Consider the following 21878-nt stretch of genomic DNA (forward strand, 5'->3'; position numbering starts at 1 on the left):
CAGTTAGTCTATTTGTTTTTTTTCTTAAAGATTGACACCTGAGCTAACAACTGTTGCCAATCTTTTTCTTTTTCTGCTTTATCTCCCCAAATCCCCCTGGTACATAATTGTATATCTTAGTTGCAGGTCCTTCTAGTTGTGGCATGTGGGACGCCGCCTCAACATGGCCTGATGAGTGGTGCCATGTCCATGCCCAGGATCTGAACCAGCGAAAGCCTGGGCCGCCGCAGTGGAGCGCGCGAACTTAACCACTCGGCCACCGGGCCGACCCCAGCCAATTTCTAACATATGAGGAATTCACCTGTTTCTTTGATAGGACTGAATTCATTGAATTTATCATGTAATTAAGAGAAGCACCTGTTCAAACAACTTCAGCGAAATATATTCCTGTGTGCCAGGGTCGATGTTAGAAAACTCCATGCCTTTTACACCTGTTGCTGGGTTTCTTCAGCAGATTAATGTAGCTGTGGGTGCCCTCCTCCTTTCTACTCAGCATTGCCTCTGCATGAAATGCCCACAAAGGGCAATTCAGAAGTGCTGGAAGTTGTCCTTGGAACCAGCCCTCAACCAATGTCAGAAAGTCAATTGGGGGATAAATACTCCAACTTTCTTAGCCCTTTTTGGGATAAATCTGGGGTGTACTTTAAACTCTTTTGGAGTTACCCAGTAGCTTAGAATTCTGATTCTCCATAGTAGAAATGGCTTGATAAGGTATTCTTTATTGGTTTCCTTTCTATTCTTATCTCATATCCTCTTCCTTCAAGGATGTTTCCTGGGATCATCTCTGAAATAAACTACTTGCAGTTGAATACTTGTCTCAGGGTCTGTATCTGGAGAAACCCAAACCAAGAGTGTTACATCTCAGGCCAAATGGAAATTCTGAATCTGGTTTTCTGTGACTGGAGATCTTGCTGAAATTCTAGTTGTCTGAACTGGCGTGCACAAGAACCTTTGCTCTTTTGATCAGAAGGAGGAATATAGTTGATGTGTACTGCCTCTATGAATAGCATCCCTGTCTCTGGGGAACTATTAAAATAGGGCATGAGCAGATTGGAGCAGTGCAAGGGATATGCTGTAGTAGATATTTGTTCCCCAGCTTTATTATAGCAGATATTTTTCGTACTCATCAAACATTTTCTCTGTCTACCCTTTTACTCTGGCAGCCAGCTCTGGGCAGGTGTAGCCTAACAGCACCTTGTTATAACTGCACCATGTATCTCTCACTTTATGTCCCATAGCTTCACTAATGCCACTGCACAAGATGTTTGTAGACGCCTGTTCAACCATTCTGGGATATGCACAAAACTAGAAGAGGAGATCCTTGACCACTTAGGAGATGGGAGATATTAGATAAATATTCCTCTCTTTTATTCTTGGGTAAAAAAATGAAGCATAGTCTAGTGATGGATGTTAACTAGACTTATTGTGGTGATCATTTCACAGTATACACAAATATCGAATCACTATGTTGTACCTCTAAAACTAACATAATTTTATATGTCAGTTATATGTCAATTAAAAAGAAAAGTCTACAGACACAAAAAAGAGGCATAGTCTACACCATTTCTCAGAATCTCCAATGGGATTAAGCCTCGCTTACCCACAGGAGGAACCAGCTCAATAACGCACTCTTGGATTGACTTTCCCTTCTTCCTTGTTTCCTTCTTCTCAGTCCTCTCACTCTTGAGCCCTGAGATTATTTCTTCATACAAATGACCTGAACACAAAGTTCTTGTCTCAGTCTCCAGTTTTGGGAGGAGCAACCCTTTATACCCATTAGTTCATAAACTAGTGGTTTCTTGCCCTAAGGAATTTATAGTCAATCAGGGGACATTACATGTATCCAGCTAGCTAAAATAAAAATCAATGAAACAAAAATATACAATGGAAGTTCAGAGAACATTTAGATTGAGTGAAAAGAATCTTCACAGAAGTGATGTTTTTTCCATTGGGCTTTGAAGGAAGACTTTGACTTGGGATTTTGCAATTTGTGATGATGAATAATGAAAAGGCCATTCTAAATAAATGAAGAAAACAAGGACAGAAATACCCAGTCCTATTCTGGGACTGGTGTCCCAGTTTGATAGGACCCCATGAGTCTTATGAAAAACGACAGTGAAGTACAAGCATGGAAAGTTAGATTAAGATCATATTGTCAAGGGTCTTGAAAGTCCAGCTATGGAGTTAAAACTTAGGGATATAGGAAAGTTATCATTTAAATTTCTATGAAGCATAATAGTGGGAAGTAAATTCAAACCATGAATATTTACTAAGAGTGTATGAAAGCTCTTGTTCTGCAATAGAAGTTGCAACAGTTGTTAGAACTGGATTTTCCTGTTTTCTCTGTGATGATTAAACTTCCTGTAATGAACTTCAAGATTTCATAACAAGTTTCAGTTGCTCAGCACTGTTGTGTGTTAGCTTACTAGGGCTGATGTAACAAAGTACTGCAATCTGTGTGGCCTAAACAATGGAAGCTCTTGGCCCGCAGTCCAATATCAAGGTGTTGGTAGAGTTGGGTTCTATTGAGGGGTAGGAAGAAAGGATCTGTTCAAGGCCTCTCTCCTTGGCTTGTAGATGGCTATCTTCTCCCTGTGTCTCTTCAAATTGTCTTCCCTCTATGCCTATCTGTATCCATATTTCCCTTTTTTATAAGAACACCAATAGTATTGGATTAGGGGCCATCCTAATGACCTCATCTTAACTAACAACATCTACAATGACTCTATTTCCAAATAAGGTCACATTCTGAGGCATTGGGGTTTAGGACTTCAACAAATAAATCTTGGGGGGGGGTCACAATTCAATCTATTACATCTAGCAAGTCTAAAACAAAAATCCCTAAAGGGAGGCATAAAGTCAGTTAAAGTTTATCTAACAAACTCTAGGTTTCGAGAAGAGAAGTTAGATGAATCCTGTATATAAATATCTGCTCTCATAAGTGGTTTTAAGGAGGCTGCTAGGAGGCTGAAATTGCATTGGTGGAGTTTCCTGCCGAAGAATTCCCAGTGGGGAGATGAAGAATTCAGGTCAAAATATGGACAAATAAGAAGTGACGTAATGAAAATAAGAAAGATTTCATAGGTAAATGAGAAGAAATATTGTATAATGGGTAAATATACAAGCTCAGTTTGAAACGTCTGGGTTTCAACTCTAGTTCCATCACTTATTTGTGAATGACCTTGGACAATTTACTTCAACTTTCTAAGCCTAAATTTCATTATTTATAAAATGTACCCTTAGAGTAGCTAGCCAAGACCTTCAGATCTCCAGGTATGAATTAAAGACTAGTTGCAATATGTCCCCCAAAGTACAGAGTTCACGCGGCAAGCTTTCCAAGTGGTTCTGTAGAGGCCCATTCTCCTGAATTGAGGTATAAGGGGGCACACCCCATCCATCCTTCTTCAGGGTAAACGGAACTCATAACACACCAAAAGCTCTCTTCAAAGTCGTCTTCCAATCTTTAACTCCTCTCAGACTCTCCGACCCATTTTATTGGCTAGAAGTCAGCAAAGGCTTGCAAAGCCAGTTATCTGATATCATACCACACTCCAGGGGCCTCAGCCAAATTGATATTAAAATAGTTCCATTTTTATCAGCCTGTTATACTAACAAGACTGCAGTGGAATGGGCATTTTATATAGTGATATCAGGAGGGTAAAGTAATTTGGTAATCTATATGAAGAGCTTTAAAATATTCATGTTCTTTGGTCTAGTAATTCCACTTCTCAAAATCTATCCTAAGGAAATATGTTGAAATCTGGACAAATATTTCTTCACAAGTATGTTAACTGCAGGGTCGTTGTTAACAGAGAAAAATTTGGAACACTCCACACTTCCAACAATGGAGAAATGTGCTGTGCTCATTTAGTGACATATTTTACAACCATTAAAAGACAGTGTTTAGGGTTAAGATGGTAAATTTCATGTTATGTTTTTTACCACAATTTAAAATATAATGTATAGGAAGTCTTTTAACATAAGAGAATGCTTATGTTACAATATAAATGAAACACATAGGATACAAAATTATATGCACGGTATAGTTTCAATATGTCAAAAATATGCACAGAAAAAAGTCTGGATGAAAATAAACAAAAACATTTATCACTGCTTGCCTGCGGTTGGTGCTTGCTTTTGCTTTTATACTTTTCTGTGCTTGAAAAATTTGCAACCAATAAAAAAAAAGGAAATGGGGTTTAGGGGATCAAACTAGGTCACTGTCGGAACTGGAAGTAGCAGAGAATAAAGATTATAAAGCTGGGTTCTGCCCACAAGCATTCTGGAATTAAATCCTGGTTCAATTTCTCTGCAGCTCTATGCCCTTGGATGAATTCCTTAACCTCTTCCAGCCTCCTTTTTTTCGTCTGTAAAATGGGCATAGTAATGGTGCCTCTCTCATATGGTTGTTATAAGAAATCAGTGGTATAATGTGTGGATATCCAGGGTCTGGCTTTTCACTCCAGAGCTGGCAGTGCACAGTGGGCAGGAGGAGCATTCCAGAGACAGACCACCCCAGCCTGAATTCTGCCTCTTCCACCTCCTTCTAGTGACTCTGAGTGGTTCTGTAATTCCTCTCTGTTTTATTTACACTGGATATAAAATGAGAAGAATAATAACACCTATCTCATACTGTTGTTAGGAGCATTAAATGAGTTCATATATGCAATGCGCATAGAACAGTGTCTGGCCCCAAATGAAAGTTCAATAAATGTTAGCTATTAAGATGATGTCATTATGATTGTTATTATTATTATTTCCATTATCTTAAGCCACCAGACGTGGAACTGGAGCTGAGCTGCTGATCATGTTCAGCCTGGATTGTCCTGGGCTTCCTAAGATTAAGTAAAATGAGAAAAGAGACAGAATTTGACAACATAAAAACTGGAAACAAACAAGCAAATGAATAGTCAAAGCAATAAAAACAACTAAAAATGACAAATGGGGAAACAAGAAATTGGGAAGTAATCTGGTAGCAAATATCACAAAGTTCTCTTTTCCTTTTTTATATAAATAACTAATAGAGTAAATAGAAAAGCACTAGGATCCCAATCGATATATTGGCAATGAGCATGGACAGCTCAAAACAGGATCCAGTTAGAAAACAAACACATGAAAAGCTTCGACTTCACTAATGCAACCTGAGTGTCACCAGAGTTTCTAGGTTTGGGGTTATCGCTTCCTTTTATTTTCAAGTAAAACAATTCAAGTCTCCAACTCGCCTGGTTCTGGGAAAGCAGTCCCTTCTGAGGATTTCAGAGGCGTGCTGAATTTCCTAGCTGCTTCTCAGGGTCTCTCTTTCTGAACTATTTCTTCCTATGGCTCCCCAACACTTTGAACCAGCTAGTCACTGCCTTCCTTGGCTGTTCCAGACCTCTCCGATGGACTTCACCCTCATACTAGGACACAGTCACTTATTCACTGCAAGTTAACACCCACACAAGTAGATGACAACCCTTAATAAAAATCCGTTATCAAAGTTAATCAACAATGTCCCAGGCACCATGCCTTTGAGAGTCGGGGGACAGGAGTGCTGCATGTTGATGATCCAGTCACAAGCAGGCCTACGAGGATGTTTCGCTCTCTTCCAAGACAACTGGAAGATAGAGGTACTTCTTAGAACTTAAATATGACAGCTTCTTCCCCCAAAGAAATTGAAGCATTGGAAAATATCCTAAGGGAATTTCTAAAGAATTAGAACAAAAAGATTAATTGCCAAAGCAAGAGAAAAAATAAGAAATAGCCTAAGTTTGGGAAGTCCACATCCATCTTATAGGTGTTCCAGAAACAAAAAAGGAGGGGAAGACATTATCAAAGAAATAAAACAAAGTAATTCCACTGAAGTACACGAATCTCTTAACTGCCCAGAAAAATGAATGGTACAAGGCACCTTCTCTTGAAATTTTAGAATACCAAGGACAATGTTCCTAAAAGCTTCCAGAAAGAAAGAGAGAAAAGCAGATACAAGGAGCCAGAGATCAAAATGGCACGCACTTCTCAATACAATGCTAGAAATACAATTCTAGAAAATAATAGAGCAATATCTTCAATCAATCAAATATGAGACAGGACATTTAAACTCCCACTCCAAATTAACCATGAAAGCACTCTTTCTTAGGAAACTACTGGAGGACGTGTTCCACTGCAACAGGTGCAAACCAAGAAAGAAAATGCTATGCATTCCAGGAAACAGGCGAGCTATAATCCAGGAAAGAGGAGCAAGGACTTTCCAGGATGGCAGCAACTCAAAGGCAGAGGATGTCAACTCTGCAGCAGTCCTGCAGAGCGTTCATTCCATACTGGGACAGGATGACTGGTCATTAGGAGGAGGCGACAGTTTATTTGATAGACCAGACCATTTAAAAAATTTGACTTGACAGAGATTTGAGAATGTGGGGAAAATTGTCACAGATACATAGAAAACTAACAAAATGAAATGCAAGGCAAGTATTAACTAGAAGAAAACAGAAGTGTAATCATGGAGTGTAATCATAATATATAATGTAGTTTTTAGTGGTGCCCCAACATTTACAAAGGCCACAATAATGTAAACACTGAACAATGATTTAACCAAAATTAAGAGATAACTCTTTGAAAAAGTAAGTCATTGAATTAGAGAAATGATTTCATTCTTTAAAAATAGATATAAATGACACCAGATGTAGTGGTGTGCTGGTAAAGGTTTAACAATAGACTCTCCGAAAAAAAAAGTTCTATGACAAATAATGAACATTTTCTCCATTACTTTCATAAGTCTAGAAAATTGTCAAAACAGTAAAGTCTTGATTTATAGTGATTGCCAATTGCATGGTGTAAATATTCCCACCATCGTCAATTTCAAGGTACCAATGCCACCACGTCACTAAAGGTGGAGCTGGAAGGAGATCCACCAGTAGTGTACATTGTATAGTATTTCCACCATACAGATGCATTAGACATAAATAACCTCAAGCAGGTAATGGTAGTAACTATATAGTAAAATATTTAGGAAGTGATGAGGTTCGAGCATCTCTTATTTTGTTTTTAACATAATTTATTTAGTCAAAAGTATATATACTTTAATTTTTAATAATTAATAATAATTAACTACTAATAATTAATCAATAATTTAATTTTTAACAACTGGCTCACAAAATTCTTGAAATTAAAAGTTGACTCTCACGAGCTGGTATAAAGTGGCTCCGGCAGACCACTGGATGTATTGGAGGATATTTTAGTAGGCAGGATTCAATGTATAACTTTTTCATACTCTTTGAAGACAATGGCATGTGGTTTGCATGCAAACAAGGAAATCCAGGGGATTTCCGCATGCTGATGTGTCTCACAGGATGTTTATTACATGATTGAGTTTCTCTATAACTGTGTCTAGGATAAATGTTAAAGTCATTAATAAAGTTGTAGTAATAACTGGCACCTGATGAGAAATTCAGATACTCCCCATTTCCTTCTCATTTCCTTTTTCCACTCCTTTGTTTAGCCCATAAATTTTATTTTCTCTCCTTTTTGCCTCCATTCCTTTCCCATCCCTCGCGTTCCATCTTGTTTTTCCCCATTTTGTCATTCCCATTGTTTCCCCCATCTTTTTGCTTTCTCCTTTTAACCTACCATCCTTTCTGCTTTCCAAAACCTTCCAGTTTCTCTCTTTTCCTCTTTAATCTTTCTTTAGTCTTTGTTTACCCTCCCTCTTCTCTTCCCCATTCCACCTCTAATATATCTATTTTTTCTTTCTTGTGTGGGTCCTGATAGATGTCTCAACAACAGGATTATTCACAAGAGTGATCAGGGTCAGTAGAGAGAGGGAGCAGAAGCTGGAATCAGGAGAGGTTGGGACATGAGAAATAGCAATATTTGGCACCACTAGGGAAAATTTTGTGGGTGAATTAAGAGTTCCAGTTCTTTGGCTAATTACAGGAGGGTCATTTATTGACTTGAGGCCCTAGCTCTATTTGTCCAATATGGTAGCCACTAGCCATGCGTGGCTATCGAGTCTTTGAAATGTGGCAAGTCTGAATTGAGATGTGCTTTCAGATTTCTAAGACAACATGTGAAAAAAGAATGTAAAGTATCTCGTTAGTAGTTTTTTTAATATTGCATGCATGTGAATATTTTGATATGTGGATTAAATAAAATATATTATTAAAATTAATTTCACCTGTTTCTTTTTGTTTTTTTAAACACGGTTACGAGATAATTTAAAGTTACTTATGTGGCTTCCATTATTTCTTTATTCTATTGGACAGTGCTGCTCCAGTCCTTGATGATAAAGTATTATCAAATTTCTGCAGTCTTTAATTAGGTTCCTACTATTTATCAGGACCATTTTAATTTATTTAGTTGAACTAAAAATTTCTCCCCTCCTTATACTCATCAAGTGTAGTAAATGCATGATAAACTATTTGAATTTCCTAACCACGTGAGAATTTTATTTGTTTTTCAGAAATATAATTCAGGAAAAATAACCTCTGTCACTATTTCCTCTTACTGATACTTATAATTAAGTTAGAGAAGCTTTTCTCAATTAACACTTGCTTCATACTAGACTATGAGCTAGCCCACAGCAGCTGTAGGGTGAAAGCAGCCCCAGCCCTTCCTTCTACCCAGTGGGCAGCCTTGGGTCATGTGACTTTCCTACCTGCCTGGATCAGGGCCACAGTCCCTATCAAAGCCAAGACATGACATAGGCCAGCAGACTATCAGGTGGTCCATGGGTCCTCTGCCCAATGGAGATGCTCCATTTTGGATGGTGAGATAGGATCCAATCAGATTTCTTATTTTGGGAGAAGTGCCCTCAGGATGAGCCTCTGCCCTGCCTATAAGCCATGCTACTGGGGCTGTAGGAAGAAATAGAAGCAAAGGAAGCAATAAAGAGAAGTTGGGAGTAGAAAGAGAAGCAGATTGAGAAAGAGGAAGAGTCAAAGAGACACCGAGTCATAACAGAGTAGAGAAGAGCCCTTACCCACTTTGAAGGATTTAACAAGATGGCCTGACCACCAGGGCTGCCTCTGGAAGTCCTGAGAAGGCTTCGTTCCAGGTCTCTGAGTCCTGGCTGTGTGCTACTGTGCTTCCTTACTTCCTGTAGTATCTTTATGTAGTTATTTTTCTGTAGTGTCTTTAAAATAAACCTCCATCCGTTTGAAGTAACCCAAAGCTCTCTGTTCATTACAACCTGTATATGAAGGCAGAAATAGGGCAGGCAGAAGTCTGAAATCACCGGAGGGTATAAGGGGAGAAACGTATGCGCGTGTGAGCGCGTGACTGTGTGAGTGTGTGTGTATGTGAGAGAGAGAGAGAGAGGGAATGGCAGGTATCTTTGAATACCAGCATGAGAAAAGAGGAGAAAGAAATGGGGGGAGAAAAAGGGGAAAGATTTTTGAAGGGAATAAAAAATGTTACATCTCAAAGTTATCAGCACATACTGTTCTGAGCATATTATTCTTAGTGTTCATTGCAAATAAAGATTTAAAGATTTTAGAAATTCCAGGTGAAGGCAGAGGGAGTGGTACACAAACTCTTGGGCACCTAGAGTAGTAAAAATATTGTAGGCTTTGGAGCCAGACAGACTCAGTTTTGAACCTTGACTCCATCTCTTACTGGATGATGACCTTGGGCAAGTTTCTTGTTCTCTCTGAGTCAGTTTCCTCACCTCTCAAGTGGGAGTCACCTATATGTTCTATGTAGTTTGTGGTGTGGATTAGGCAGTATCTTGCACTTAGGAAGTAAATGCAAACAACAGTGATGGTGATGATGATGATGATGACACAAAGTACTACTTTCTAACTTGGCATGATTTACTAATTAAATTAAAAATAAGGAAAGAAAACTCCCTTCGCTGACGGTGTAAAGTATTTAAACACAGTGGGCTCTGGGAAAGGGAAGAATATGTATTTGGATACCAAAAACCCCAAGTGGTTATTTTTCCTTGAGAGGGCAATAGAGATCGTGAATGTGCTGATCAGAGTTATTTGAGAATTTCTGAGATGGAAGAGATTTTAGAGCTTGGTTCATCCAACAAGCTGGGAGTACCCTCTCCAACATTCCTGAAGGGTGTGCACCCAGCACCTGTTTTCGTGTATATGTAGACATGTTTCTATGTTTAAGGTGGGCAGTAGAACAGACTGTTTTTGTTTTTCTTTATACAGTATTCATTTTATGACTTTTCCCCTAAAATATATGTAGAAATACATGCATTACATTTTAACGAAAAAACACCAATATCATTGTAAAAAAAATTCTTGTTTTAAGAACACACTCCCTCCTCAATTTCACATTTATGTAAAACTATTATAATCATTCCTTTTAAATTGTCATTCCTCCTGTGGACAAATCCATGTGGAAATTTTCATCTTCACTAGTGATCTCCAGCAGTGTCACCTGAATCTTAAGTATGATAAAAACCTTGAAAAGTGTTGCTTTAAAAAAATTGGTCTGTACTCTGCAATCTGCATAAATAACACCATGCTTGTTTTCCCACTTCCTTTCAAGACAAGGCCTCTAGCTTGTGTGCTCTAGCTTCCTGTGCTTGTCCAGTCAGATTGCTCAAATTATGGGGCCACCATTCCTATTCCTTCTCGGCACCGCTTGGCCTCCCATCCAATTTGATGAGCAAGATAACTACCCGAAGCTTGAAGTAAGGCACCATCAAAGTGGTCTAAGATGCTGTGGTAAACAGCATGGCAGTTCTGCAAAAAATTAAACCTAGAATTGCTGTATGACCCAGCAATTCCAGTTCTGGGTTCTGGGTATACACCCGAAAGAATTGAGAGCAAGGACTTGGGCAGATATTTGTACATCCACATTCATAGCAGCATTATTTACAATAGCCAAAAGGTGAAAACACCCCAAATGTCCGTTGATGGATCAATAGATAAACAAAATGTGGTGTATATATATATACACAACGGAATATTATTCAGTCTTAAAATGTAAGGAAATTGATACATACTACAAAATGGAAGAATCTTGAAAATACCACGCTACATGAAATAATCCAGTTACCAAAGGACAATTACTGTATGATTCCACTTACATGAGGTACCTAGAGTACTCAAATTTATAGAGACAGAGTCGAACAGTGGTTACCACGAGCTGAGGGGAGGGGGGAATGAAATGAATGAGATGATGAAAAAGTTCTGGAGATGGAGAGTGGTGATGGTTGCACAGCAATGTGAATGTACTTAATGCCACTGAACGGTACACTTAAAAAATTGTTAAAGTGGAAAATTTTGTGTTTTGTGTATTTTACTGCAATTTTTTGAAAAGTCCTGTAAGACTACAATGAATCTATGCAACATGTAATGCCGGCAGCATGCAGTAGAGGGCAAAGGAGCTTAAGCTTCACAGAAACGCTTGATTCAAACTCTCCTGCAGCCAATTCTGGCCGTGCCAACCAGTCATCCACACCTGCAGCTCTGCCGGAGCCGGTGCGATCTCGGCGGGTAAGAACTGTTATCTTTGTTTTTGTGACCTCGTGAAGAAGAAATAAGGGTTCCCTGGGTCTTTTCTAAAGAAGAGATGGAACTCATGTGGATGGGAGGAAAGCGGCCTTATTCAGTTTTAGAATTTATAATTTTGCCTATATTAATCTAAAGATTAATGATTAGTGAGTGGCCTTGAGGCTATTGATCCGAGGAGCGGTGTTGCAGGCGCTGGACGGTTTGCGTTTCCTTTCGCTGGTTATCGATTAAACCTGGTCAGTCCTTCTACCCAGGGTGGATGGTCCTAGGCATTGTGGTGAGTTTTCTCTAGCTTTTGTTTTCCAAAATGCATGTTAACAACATCTGATGGATGAGCTCTTTGGCTACTTAAAACAAACGTTGCTCCTTTACCAGTTTTTAAAGTTCTGCATTTGTGTGGTCTGTCTAAAAGTTGGGGCACATCTGATCTTAATTTTGTATAATGTAGTCCTTTCTCAGCTTCCTTTAAAAGTCAAAAGTGGCCAAAGATGGTCACGTGTCTGCTGTAGAGCAGAGAATGATTAGCATTTGATTTCTAGAAGAGCTTTCTCACAGACTGCATAAACTGAGCTATCAATTAGAATTGTGTCCACTTTCTGAGTTTTATTTCAATTCTCACGAACTTATAACTCTCTTAAGAATGCATGTAGGCAAAGCCTCTCATACTTTGTGACATCTATCAGAGTGTCCCACAGCAGCTGCTTACCACTTTGGAGAAAGGCACATGGGTGAGAAGGGAAGAGGAGGCCACCATGGCAGCTAGTCCTGCCAATGGAATCAACCTTGGAAATCACATCCTAAGCTACTTCATTCAGGGTTTGAAACACCTTCAATCTGGGTTCTGGAAAGGACCGGATAGGTCTGGGTTCAAATTCATACTCTATCACTTATTCACTGGGTCACGTTAGGCAAGTCACTTAACTCCTGGGCTTTAACCCCTCCATTTGTAAAATAGGGATAAAAATATCCACCATTTCACTGAGTTGTTGAGAGAATTGAACAAGATAATGTATGGAAAGCACGTAGCTCCATACTAAGCAGATAGGAAACACTCAAAAAAGGTCAGTCATTCTTACTCTTATGTTGCAAAGATCATTCAACATTCAATAGATTTTTAAGTCCTTTCTGTTTTTTTTCACCATTGGAAGAGTTGGATGATTAAGCATTCTTTGGCCAGTTACCAATAGTCATTCATGGTGTTTTTTGACTTGGATTTTTAAATCACAAGCTATTAAGGAAAGTCATTCTCTGCTTTTTGTCTGCTCTCAGCATAGTAGTAATAGTACTGGGAATGTGATAATAATATATAACATTTATTAAATGCATCTTCCATCAAAAGTTCAAGTCCTCCTTTTGAAAATGTTTTAATGAAATGTCACAATGCAGATACATTGCCTGAGAGATAATGTCTTTTTGCTTTATTATATTAAGAGAAGTTCAAGAAGAGTTAGGGCCTCTCCCGTCGTTAGCATAAGTTCCAGATGAGGTTGTGGTATTAGGCAGTGAGAAAAGGTGGGTAAATATAGAAGCTAGACATCTCAACTCAGTTGATTCCAGATAAAGCAAATGGGATAGATTCTGCTGCATTTTTCAGATCTAGGAGCTTAAAGTAAGTTTCTAAGAATTGAGGTACTCTGTGAGAAAATGTTAAGAACAACTTTGTCAGCTTAAGGACTATAACTGCCAGTGTCCTGCCAAGCCATATTGGAGCCTGAGACAAAAGGAAAAATCAGTGATACTCATCCTGTTTTTATGACAAATTTTGATATTTCATTCATCTTGGATTTTGCATTAATTTTAACTTTTAAAAATATTTCATTAAAACATTATTTATCTTGATTACTGAGTTTCTTGACACCCCTTATAATTTGTGCCTGAAATCACCCTAGTCTTGGCCCTGACAACTGCTACCATTTGTGATATGCTAGGCATAATGACAAGTGATTTATATACATTATCTCTTTTATTCCTCTGCACAAAACCCATTTTACAGATGAGAAAATGGAACCTTTCAGCAGTTAAATAAATGACCTAAGTTAATACAGCCAGTGAGTGGCTAAGATTAGACTTGAAACAGATTTATTAATCCCTACACTAAACTCATTCTCTAACCATCATGCACGGCACCATATCAGGAATTCACAAGATGAATTCATTTGTTCAAAACATATTTTTGAGAGCATGTTAGTTACCACCTTGTGCTAAGGAATAAAATTGAAATCATTCATTCATTCATATACATTAAAAAAGTATTTACTGAGCATGTGCTATGTGACAGGCACTATTTTATGTGCTGGGGATAAAAAACTGAACAAGATCATCAGCTCCCTTCTCTCATGGGCATGAGAAGTGGAGGAGATAGTCAATAAATAAATGAACAAAACATTAGGATAGTGGTAAGTGCTCTGTTTTGTAGAGAAATAAAATAAGGTGATATGAACTAGTAGCAAGCTGGCCACTTTAGATTAGGTGGTCAAGTCAGGTCTCTTAGAGGAGATAAACTTTTAAGTCAAGATCTAAATGACGGAAGATCCAGATGAGGAAGGATTGGGAGAGGAGCATTCCAAGCAGAGGAAAAAGCTAGTGCAATGTCCCTAAGGTCAGAGCAAGTGTGGTGTGGTCAAGGAAAAAGAAGGGCAGTATGAATGAAGTGTGGAGGGCCAGAAGAAGAGGAATGTGAAGTGAGATCCCAGAAGGAAGCAAGAGCAGCTTGTGGAGGTGTTGTCATCCAGTATGAGAAGTTTGGGTTTTATCGTAAGTGTAATAATACATTAGTTGGGACATAAGCTGGCTTATATAACAAGTGACCCCTAAATACAGTGGCTTAAAGAAGATAACGCTCAATGTAATGGCTCAATCCATGCCAGAGCTTGTAAGTAATGATATAAAACCTAAATTGAGTGGTATTGCATTTGCATTTGGGTGGCATTACAGTTTCCTGGACTGTGTATTAGGAAACTTTGAAGAATCAATATGACTCAGTGAGATATAATTTCATTGTGATTAATGTATTGTAACATATTTTGAAAATAGATTTACCTTGACTCACCATAGAGAGACAAGATAGCATAGTGGCTGGGAGCCCAGGCTGCGGACTCACCATGTATTAATTTTGTGACTGTGAGGCAGTTACTTGACCTCCTTAACCACAACTTTTCATATCTGTAAAGGGTGAATAATGATAGCACTTACCTTACAAAGTGGTTGTTGTAAGGATCACTCCATGTCAAGTTAGTATTACTTAGCCCAATGAATGGTAGTTGTTGTTACCCAAAAAGGCAGCAAGTGGCCACTGCCTTATTTGTGTGATAGAGTCAGTATGGAGGGGAGATGCCATCCGACATGCTGAGTTGATATAAACATGTAAATTCATCAAACAGAACAAATGACTCAGGTCATCTTAAATGTGGGTAATGGATTAGAATCATGGTACTGGTAACAAATTAATTTTGCTGGATTCCAGAAATCTGGAAAATTACCATGGACGTAAAGCTGCATCAAAGAGGCTCTCTTTTTGTTTGATTTGTTCTTATTTTGATATTGGATGCTGTATCCAATGTTATATAAAAAGGATGTGACCAAGAAAGTACTACCTGGGGTGGATTGGAGGGAATATCTTGGTGGAAAGTGAACGCCCTAGGCCAGGTCCAGGCTACTATCTCCTCAATCCCATCCCACAGAATGCCTTTCCTGACCCTCTTCCACTGAGTGTGAAATGGACAAGGAACACCAAAATCAGTTTTCTCTCCACAGTTGTGTCACAGATGGTTGAGCATTTCTGTGTCCATTTTCCTGTTTTCTATGAAACAGTTTTATAAAGTATTTTCATTTTTAAGTTATTTTGGGAAATAGCCACGTTTTCTAGAATTTCTTCATTTCAATAACAACAACAACAAAAACCCAAACTTGGTCAGATTCTACAGAAAGAAAAATCCAGATGAGAGTGAGGACTTATTCCAGGTGTCTTTTTGTCTTAGTTCTGCTAGTTTGTCCCCTCACCATGCCTGCATGGGTGCATGGGTGCACGTGTGCATGCGCACACACACACAGCTTCTCAGATCAACAGGAAGCATAAACAGTACCAAGAAGTCTCGCTATACCATGTTTTCCCTGCAGAGTATGCCTTTTGTTCCTCCTGCTTGTCTACGGGAGTGACCAGTCTGTGGGACATTGAGGTCAATGTGTATTGGACACATGCCGGTAGAAGCAGGAAAGCCCTCATCACTGCTGATCACCTTTCCTTGGTGTTTTCAGAGTGCCTGGTGTGGGAGGACATGAAGTTGCTGAGTTTATTAATTCAATATTAGAATCTAGCCACTTCTCGCCACCTCCCCCACTACCTTCTTTCTTGCATGAGTTGCCCTATAGTGTCCCAGGGAGTCTTCCTTGCCAGCCTTGCACTCTTCCAGTTATTTCCACCCAACAAGCAGAGGAGTCTTTAGATGTACGTCAGAATCTGCCAGTCCTTTATTCTAAATCCTCCACTGGTTTCTTATTTCAACCAGAGGAAATTCCTGAGTCCTCATAACATCTGATGTCTTCAGTCCACTTCCCCAACTTCTCTCGAGTCATTGCTTACATTTTCCGAGCATGCTCCCACATCAGGTCTTTGAACGTGTACCCGCTGTTCTCTCTCTGCAGAATACTCTTTCTCCAGACAAGATGACTTGCTCCCTCCCTCCCTTTAGATCTCTGCATGAAGGTCACTGTGTCAGAGAGGCCTTTGGGACCACCCTATGCAAAAGATCACTCCCCAGTTCCTCTGTCCCGCTTATCTTAGCTATTCTTCTTTCTAGCCCTCATCACCACCTAACATATAAATTTATTATTTTCTTTATTGTCTCTCTTTTCTTACGCTTTACTAGAATGTAAGCTGTGTAGGAACAGCTTAGGAACAGAAATTCCGTCTGTTCTACTCACCGCTATATCCCCTGTGCCTAGAAAAGTTCCTGGCAGAGTCGGTACTTAATAAATATCTTGAATAATGAATATTGTGATAATCTTAGTTCTCCAACCATCTCTTCTGTGTCTAGTCAAACAACTTGGAGCCTGGCTCTTCTCTCAAAGTCCTCAGAATTCTGCACCCATGAGTTTCCTCATCTGTAAAATGCAGGTAATAGTACTTCCCTCACAGAGTTTTGGGAGAAATAAATGAGATGATATATATGAAGGGGTAATATATATCTTGGCACCCAGAAAGCCTCCAAGGAAACTCCAGTGGAAACTGGTTTTGTCATTATTACTATTATTTGGCAGTGATCCAGATTGCTTTTGCCACCAACCTGAAGACCTATGGAGGCATAAGGACAGGAACCATCATGTTTGTTTCTATGTTTTGGACCTTCCACACGTATGGGTAAGTGTTGTTGAAAGTGAGATATTAGCTCAAGGGACTCTCTATGTCCACAAATACAAAAGTTGAGGAACAACTCCATGACATTAATTCAGAGGTCCACAGGGTCGGTGTTAAATTATTCCTTTCTTTGAGAACTTATGTCTACACAAAAGCCTGCACGCAGATGTTTATAGCAGCTTGACTCATAGTTGCCAAAACTTTGAAGTGACCAAGATATCCTTTAATAGGTGAATGGATAAATAAACCGTGGTACATCTAGACAATGGAATATTATTCAGTGCTAAAAAGAAATGAGCTGTCAAGCCATGAAAAGACATAGAGGAACTTTAAATGCATATTACTAAGTGAAAGAAGCCAATCTGAAAAAGCTACATTCTGTATGATTCCAACTATATGACATTCTGGAAAAGACAAAACCATGGAGACAATAAAAAGATCAGTGGTTGACAGCGGTTGTTGGGGATGAGGAGGAGGATGAGTAGGTGTAGCACAGAGGGTTTTTAGGGCAATGAAAATACTCTGTATGATACCGTAGTGATGGACACACATCATTGTACATTTGTCCAAACCCATAGAATGTACAACATCAAGAGTGAACTGTAATGTAAACAACGGCTTTGGGTGATTATGATGTGTCAATGTAGGTCCATCAATTGTAACAAATGTACCACTCAGGTGGAGGATGTTGATAACAGAATCTGTGAATGTGGGCAGATACAGCAGATATGGAAAATCTCTGTAACTTCCCTTAATTTTGCTGTGAACCTTAAACTGCTCTAAAAAAAAGAAAAAATAATAATTAATCTAAAAAATTCAGAAAGTTAAGCACACTCTGCTTTGGCAGCCTGGGTTTAGTTCCCAGGTGTAGAACCACACCACTTCTCTGTCAGTAGCCACACTGTGGTGGCAGCTCACATAGAAGAACTTGCAACTAAAATATACAACTATGTACTGAGTCTTTGGGGAGAAAAAGAAAAGAGGAAGATTGGAAACAGATGTTAGCTCAGTGCAAATCTTTGCCAGCAAAAGAAAAAAAAAATTACTTTCAAATTTCCTAAAGCTTTCAGGCTACCCAAAGGAGATGTGAAGGAGGGTGTTGAGTATGACCTGGCAGTGAAGTTCCTAAGTTGAACTGAGGCACTTCTGCCAACTATTATATTTCTCCCTTCTGGGAATCCTGACTTGCCTCAGAGAGGGGAATATGGCACAGTTACTGATTTGGAAATTTATTACCCAATCTCTGAGATCAAGTCAAAGACTCAGTACATAGTTTGAGACCCTATTCCAAACTCTTGGTGAATAGAGTCAGATGTTGGAATTTTTAAAAAATAAAAACCCTACAGGATTTAACAAATCACATAACCACTTGACATTACATGCTGTCTTTCTAGGATTTTGAACTCCCCTTCATCATTCACATGAGGAAACCAGCAATAAAATCCTTGGAATTACAATGAGACACATCAGAAGCATTTATGTATTTTGTTGTATTGTTATGTCAGCATGTGGCTGGGCTTCAAAGCTGCCAGAAGAAAGAGAATTGACAACCAACTGCTCCAATATGTCTCTAAGAAAGGTTCCTGTGGACTTGACGCCAACCACCACCACCCTGGATTTATCCTACAACCTCCTTTCTCAACTCCAGAGTTCAGATTTTCATTCTGTCTCTGAACTGAAAGTTTTGATTCTATGCCATAACAGAATCCAAGAACTGGATATCAAGACCTTTGAATTCAACAAGGAGTTAAGATATTTAGATTTGTCTTACAACAGACTGAAGATTGTAACTTGGTATTCACTGGCAGGTCTCAGACATTTAGATCTTTCTTTCAATGACTTTGACACCATGCCTATCTCTGAGGAGACTGGCAACATGTCACACCTGGAAATCCTAGGTTTGAGTGGGGCAAAAATTCAAAAATCAGATTTCCAGAAAATTGCCCATTTACATCTAAATACTGTCTTCTTAGGATTGAGAACTCTTTCTCATTATGAAGAAGGTAGCTTGCCCATCTTAAACACAACAAAACTTCACATCGTTTTACCAATGAACACAAATTTTTGGGTTCTTTTGCGTGATGGAATCAAGACTTCAAAAATATTAGAAATGACAAATGTAGATGGCAAAAGCCAATTTGCAAGCTATGAAACTCAACAAAATCTTATTTTAGAGAATGCCAAGACATCTATTCTGTTACTTAATAAGGTTGATTTACTCTGGGATGACCTCCTCCTTATCTTCCAATTTGTTTGGCATACATCAGTGGAATACTTCCACATCCAAAATGTGACTTTTGGAGGTAAGGTTTATCTTGACCACAATTCATTTAACTACTCAAATACTGTAATGAGAGCTATAAAATTGGAGCATGTACATTACAGAGTTTTTTACATTCCACAAGAGAGAGTCTACTTGCTTTTTACCAAAATGGGTATAGAAAACCTGACAATATCAGATGCACAAATGCCACATATGGTGTTCCCGACTTGTCCTTCAAAATTCCAATATTTAAATTTTGCTAATAATATCTTAACAGATGACCTGTTTAAAAGATCTATCCACTTGCCTCATTTGAAAACTCTCATTTTGAAAGGCAATAAATTGGAGACACTTTCCTTAGTGAGTTGCTTTGCTAACAACACATCCTTGAAGCACTTAGATCTGAGCCAAAATCTGTTACAACATGAAAATGATGAAAATTGCTGGTGGCCAGAAACCTTGATCACTGTGAACCTGTCATCCAATAAATTTGCTGATTCTGTTTTCAGGTGCTTGCCCCAAAGTATTCAAATACTTGACCTGAATAATAACAAAATTCAAACTGTCCCTAAAGAGATGATTCATCTGAAGTCTTTGCGAGAGCTAAATCTTGCATTTAATTTTCTAACTGATCTTCCTGGGTGCAGTCATTTCAGAAGACTCTCAATTCTGAACATTGAAATGAACTTAATTCTCAGCCCATCTCTGGATTTTTTTCAGAGCTGCCAGGAAGTTAAGACTCTAAATGCAGGAAGAAATCCATTTCGGTGTACTTGTGAATTAAGAGATTTCATTCAGCTTGAAAAATATTCAGAGGGCATGATGGTTGGATGGTCAGATTCATACATCTGTGAGTACCCTTTAAGTCTAAAGGGGACTCAGTTAAAGGATGTTCACCTTCCTGAACTATCTTGCAACACAGCTCTATTGATTGTCACCATTGTGGTTGTCATGCTCATTTTGGGGATGGCTGCAACTTTCTGCTGCCTCCACTTTGACCTGCCCTGGTATCTTAGGATGCTACATCAATGGACACAGACATGGCACAGGGTTAGGAAGGCAACCCAAGGACAACTCAAGAGAAATGTCCAATTCCATGTGTTTATTTCATATAGTGAACGTGATTCCGCCTGGGTGAAGCATGAATTGATCCCCAATCTAGAGAAAGAAGATGGTTCTGTGTTAATTTGCCTTCATGAGGGAAACTTTGACCCTGGCAACAGCATTACTGAAAATATCATAAACCACACTGAGAAAAGCTATAAAATCATCTTAGTTTTGTCTCCAGACTTTGTTCAGAGTGAGTGGTACCGTTATGAACTCGACTTTACCCATCACAGTCTCTGTCATGAAAATTCTAATTACATAATTCTTATTTTACTAGAACCCATTCCACTCTACTGCATTCCTACCAGGTATCCTAAGCTGAAAGCTCTCATGGAAAAGAAAGCATACTTGGAATGGCCCAAGGATAGGCGTAAATGTAGACTTTTTTGGGCAAATCTTCGAGCTGCTATTCATGTTAATTTAGTAGAAACCAGAGAGACGTCTGAACTACAGACATTCATAGAGCTGAATGAAGAGTCTCAAGGGTCTGCAATTTCTCTGATAAGAACAGACTGCCTGTAAAACCCTCCCCTCCTCTAGGGAAATTGAGGTCTACATACACTGTTACGATATAAATTAATACAATCTTTATGGTGGCAATTTAGCAATATCTATTAAAACAAAAAACAATTGTTCCTTTATGTCAGTTCCTTGAAGGATTTCTAAGAATGTATCCTATAGAAACACAAGTTTGCAAAGGTTTGTGTAAAAAGGTGTTCATCCCAGCATTGTTTATAATCATGAAAAATAAACAGCTCAAGTATCCACAAAATAAGGATTGATTCAATAAATTATAGTACCTTAATGCAATAGAATATTACACAGCCACTAAAAAGAATGAGGTAGTTATATATTTACTGGTATGAAGAGAATTATATTAATATATTGGTTTATACACTAAAATAAAAGTCTAAAGGAATCCATACCAGTACATTGGCATAGTAACAGTGGCTTGGGTCTGGGAGGTAAGATTATAGGGAGCATTTGGTTTCTATGTTGTACATTTCTATGATGTTGGACGTGCCTAGAATGAATCTGTATTTCTTTTGCAAGTAGATAAAACAATAAAGATAATTGTTAAAGCCTATGTATCCTACTCATTTTGCTTGATTCTTCCCCTCTAGTCTCACAGATCGTAGAAAGAGAACACTCTCTCCTGAATTTTGGAAAATTACATTTCAAAAACAAACATCATGTTACTTCCCTGATTAGAAAAATTTCTGTGGCTCACCCACATGACAAAGGAAGAAAATTTCATGCTTGTTTAAGATCTGACACCAATCTTCTGTGACCTCCTCTCATCCTATCATTGAGCCCTATCAAGTTATTGTCCATTTCCCGAACATTCAATCTTCTTTCATGCCCCCAGACCCTAGAATTTGGCATTGTGCCTGCCTGTAATATCTTTCCTGCCTTGGTTTGTTCAGGAAATCTTTCAGATCCTTCAAGGCATAATCCAAATGTCAATTCTTCTTTGAAACCTTCCTCACTTCTTCCCCTAAGCATGTTGCTCCTTGATTCTCCCTAACACTGTGGACATATCTCTATTACAAAATTGATTAAATATGTTTTTAAAGTTTCCCTTTCCCACTAGACTATGAACGCCTCAAAGGCTAGGATAGACTTCCCTCTGCCTTTGTATGAGTAGCAATTTGCTCAGTCCCTGGTTCAGAGAAGGTGTTCAATGAGTGGATGTTGTGTT

The 21878-nt window shown here is 38.7% G+C and overlaps 1 protein-coding gene across 5 annotated transcripts; it reads left to right on the top strand.

Annotated features, from left to right (window-relative positions):
- Positions 1–11299: 11299 nt before the first annotated feature.
- Positions 11300–21263, top strand: TLR10 (toll like receptor 10). 5 transcript variants are annotated; one of them, XM_008520696.2, is made up of 4 exons: positions 11300–11435; positions 16487–16566; positions 16710–16809; positions 18201–21263. In XM_008520696.2, exon 4 carries the CDS (start codon positions 18263–18265, stop codon positions 20696–20698), a length of 2436 nt encoding a protein of 811 aa, XP_008518918.2. In that variant the 5' UTR covers positions 11300–11435; positions 16487–16566; positions 16710–16809; positions 18201–18262; the 3' UTR covers positions 20699–21263. The 5 variants fall into 5 exon arrangements, with proteins under 5 accessions (XP_008518918.2, XP_008518920.2, XP_008518919.2 ...); XM_008520698.2 differs by lacking the exon at positions 16710–16809; XM_008520697.2 differs by lacking the exon at positions 16487–16566 and having other exon boundaries at positions 11319–11435.
- The last annotated feature ends 615 nt before the right edge of the window (positions 21264–21878 follow it).

Source organism: Equus przewalskii, chromosome 3, assembly GCF_037783145.1.
Source record: "Equus przewalskii isolate Varuska chromosome 3, EquPr2, whole genome shotgun sequence".
NCBI lineage: Eukaryota > Metazoa > Chordata > Mammalia > Perissodactyla > Equidae > Equus > Equus przewalskii.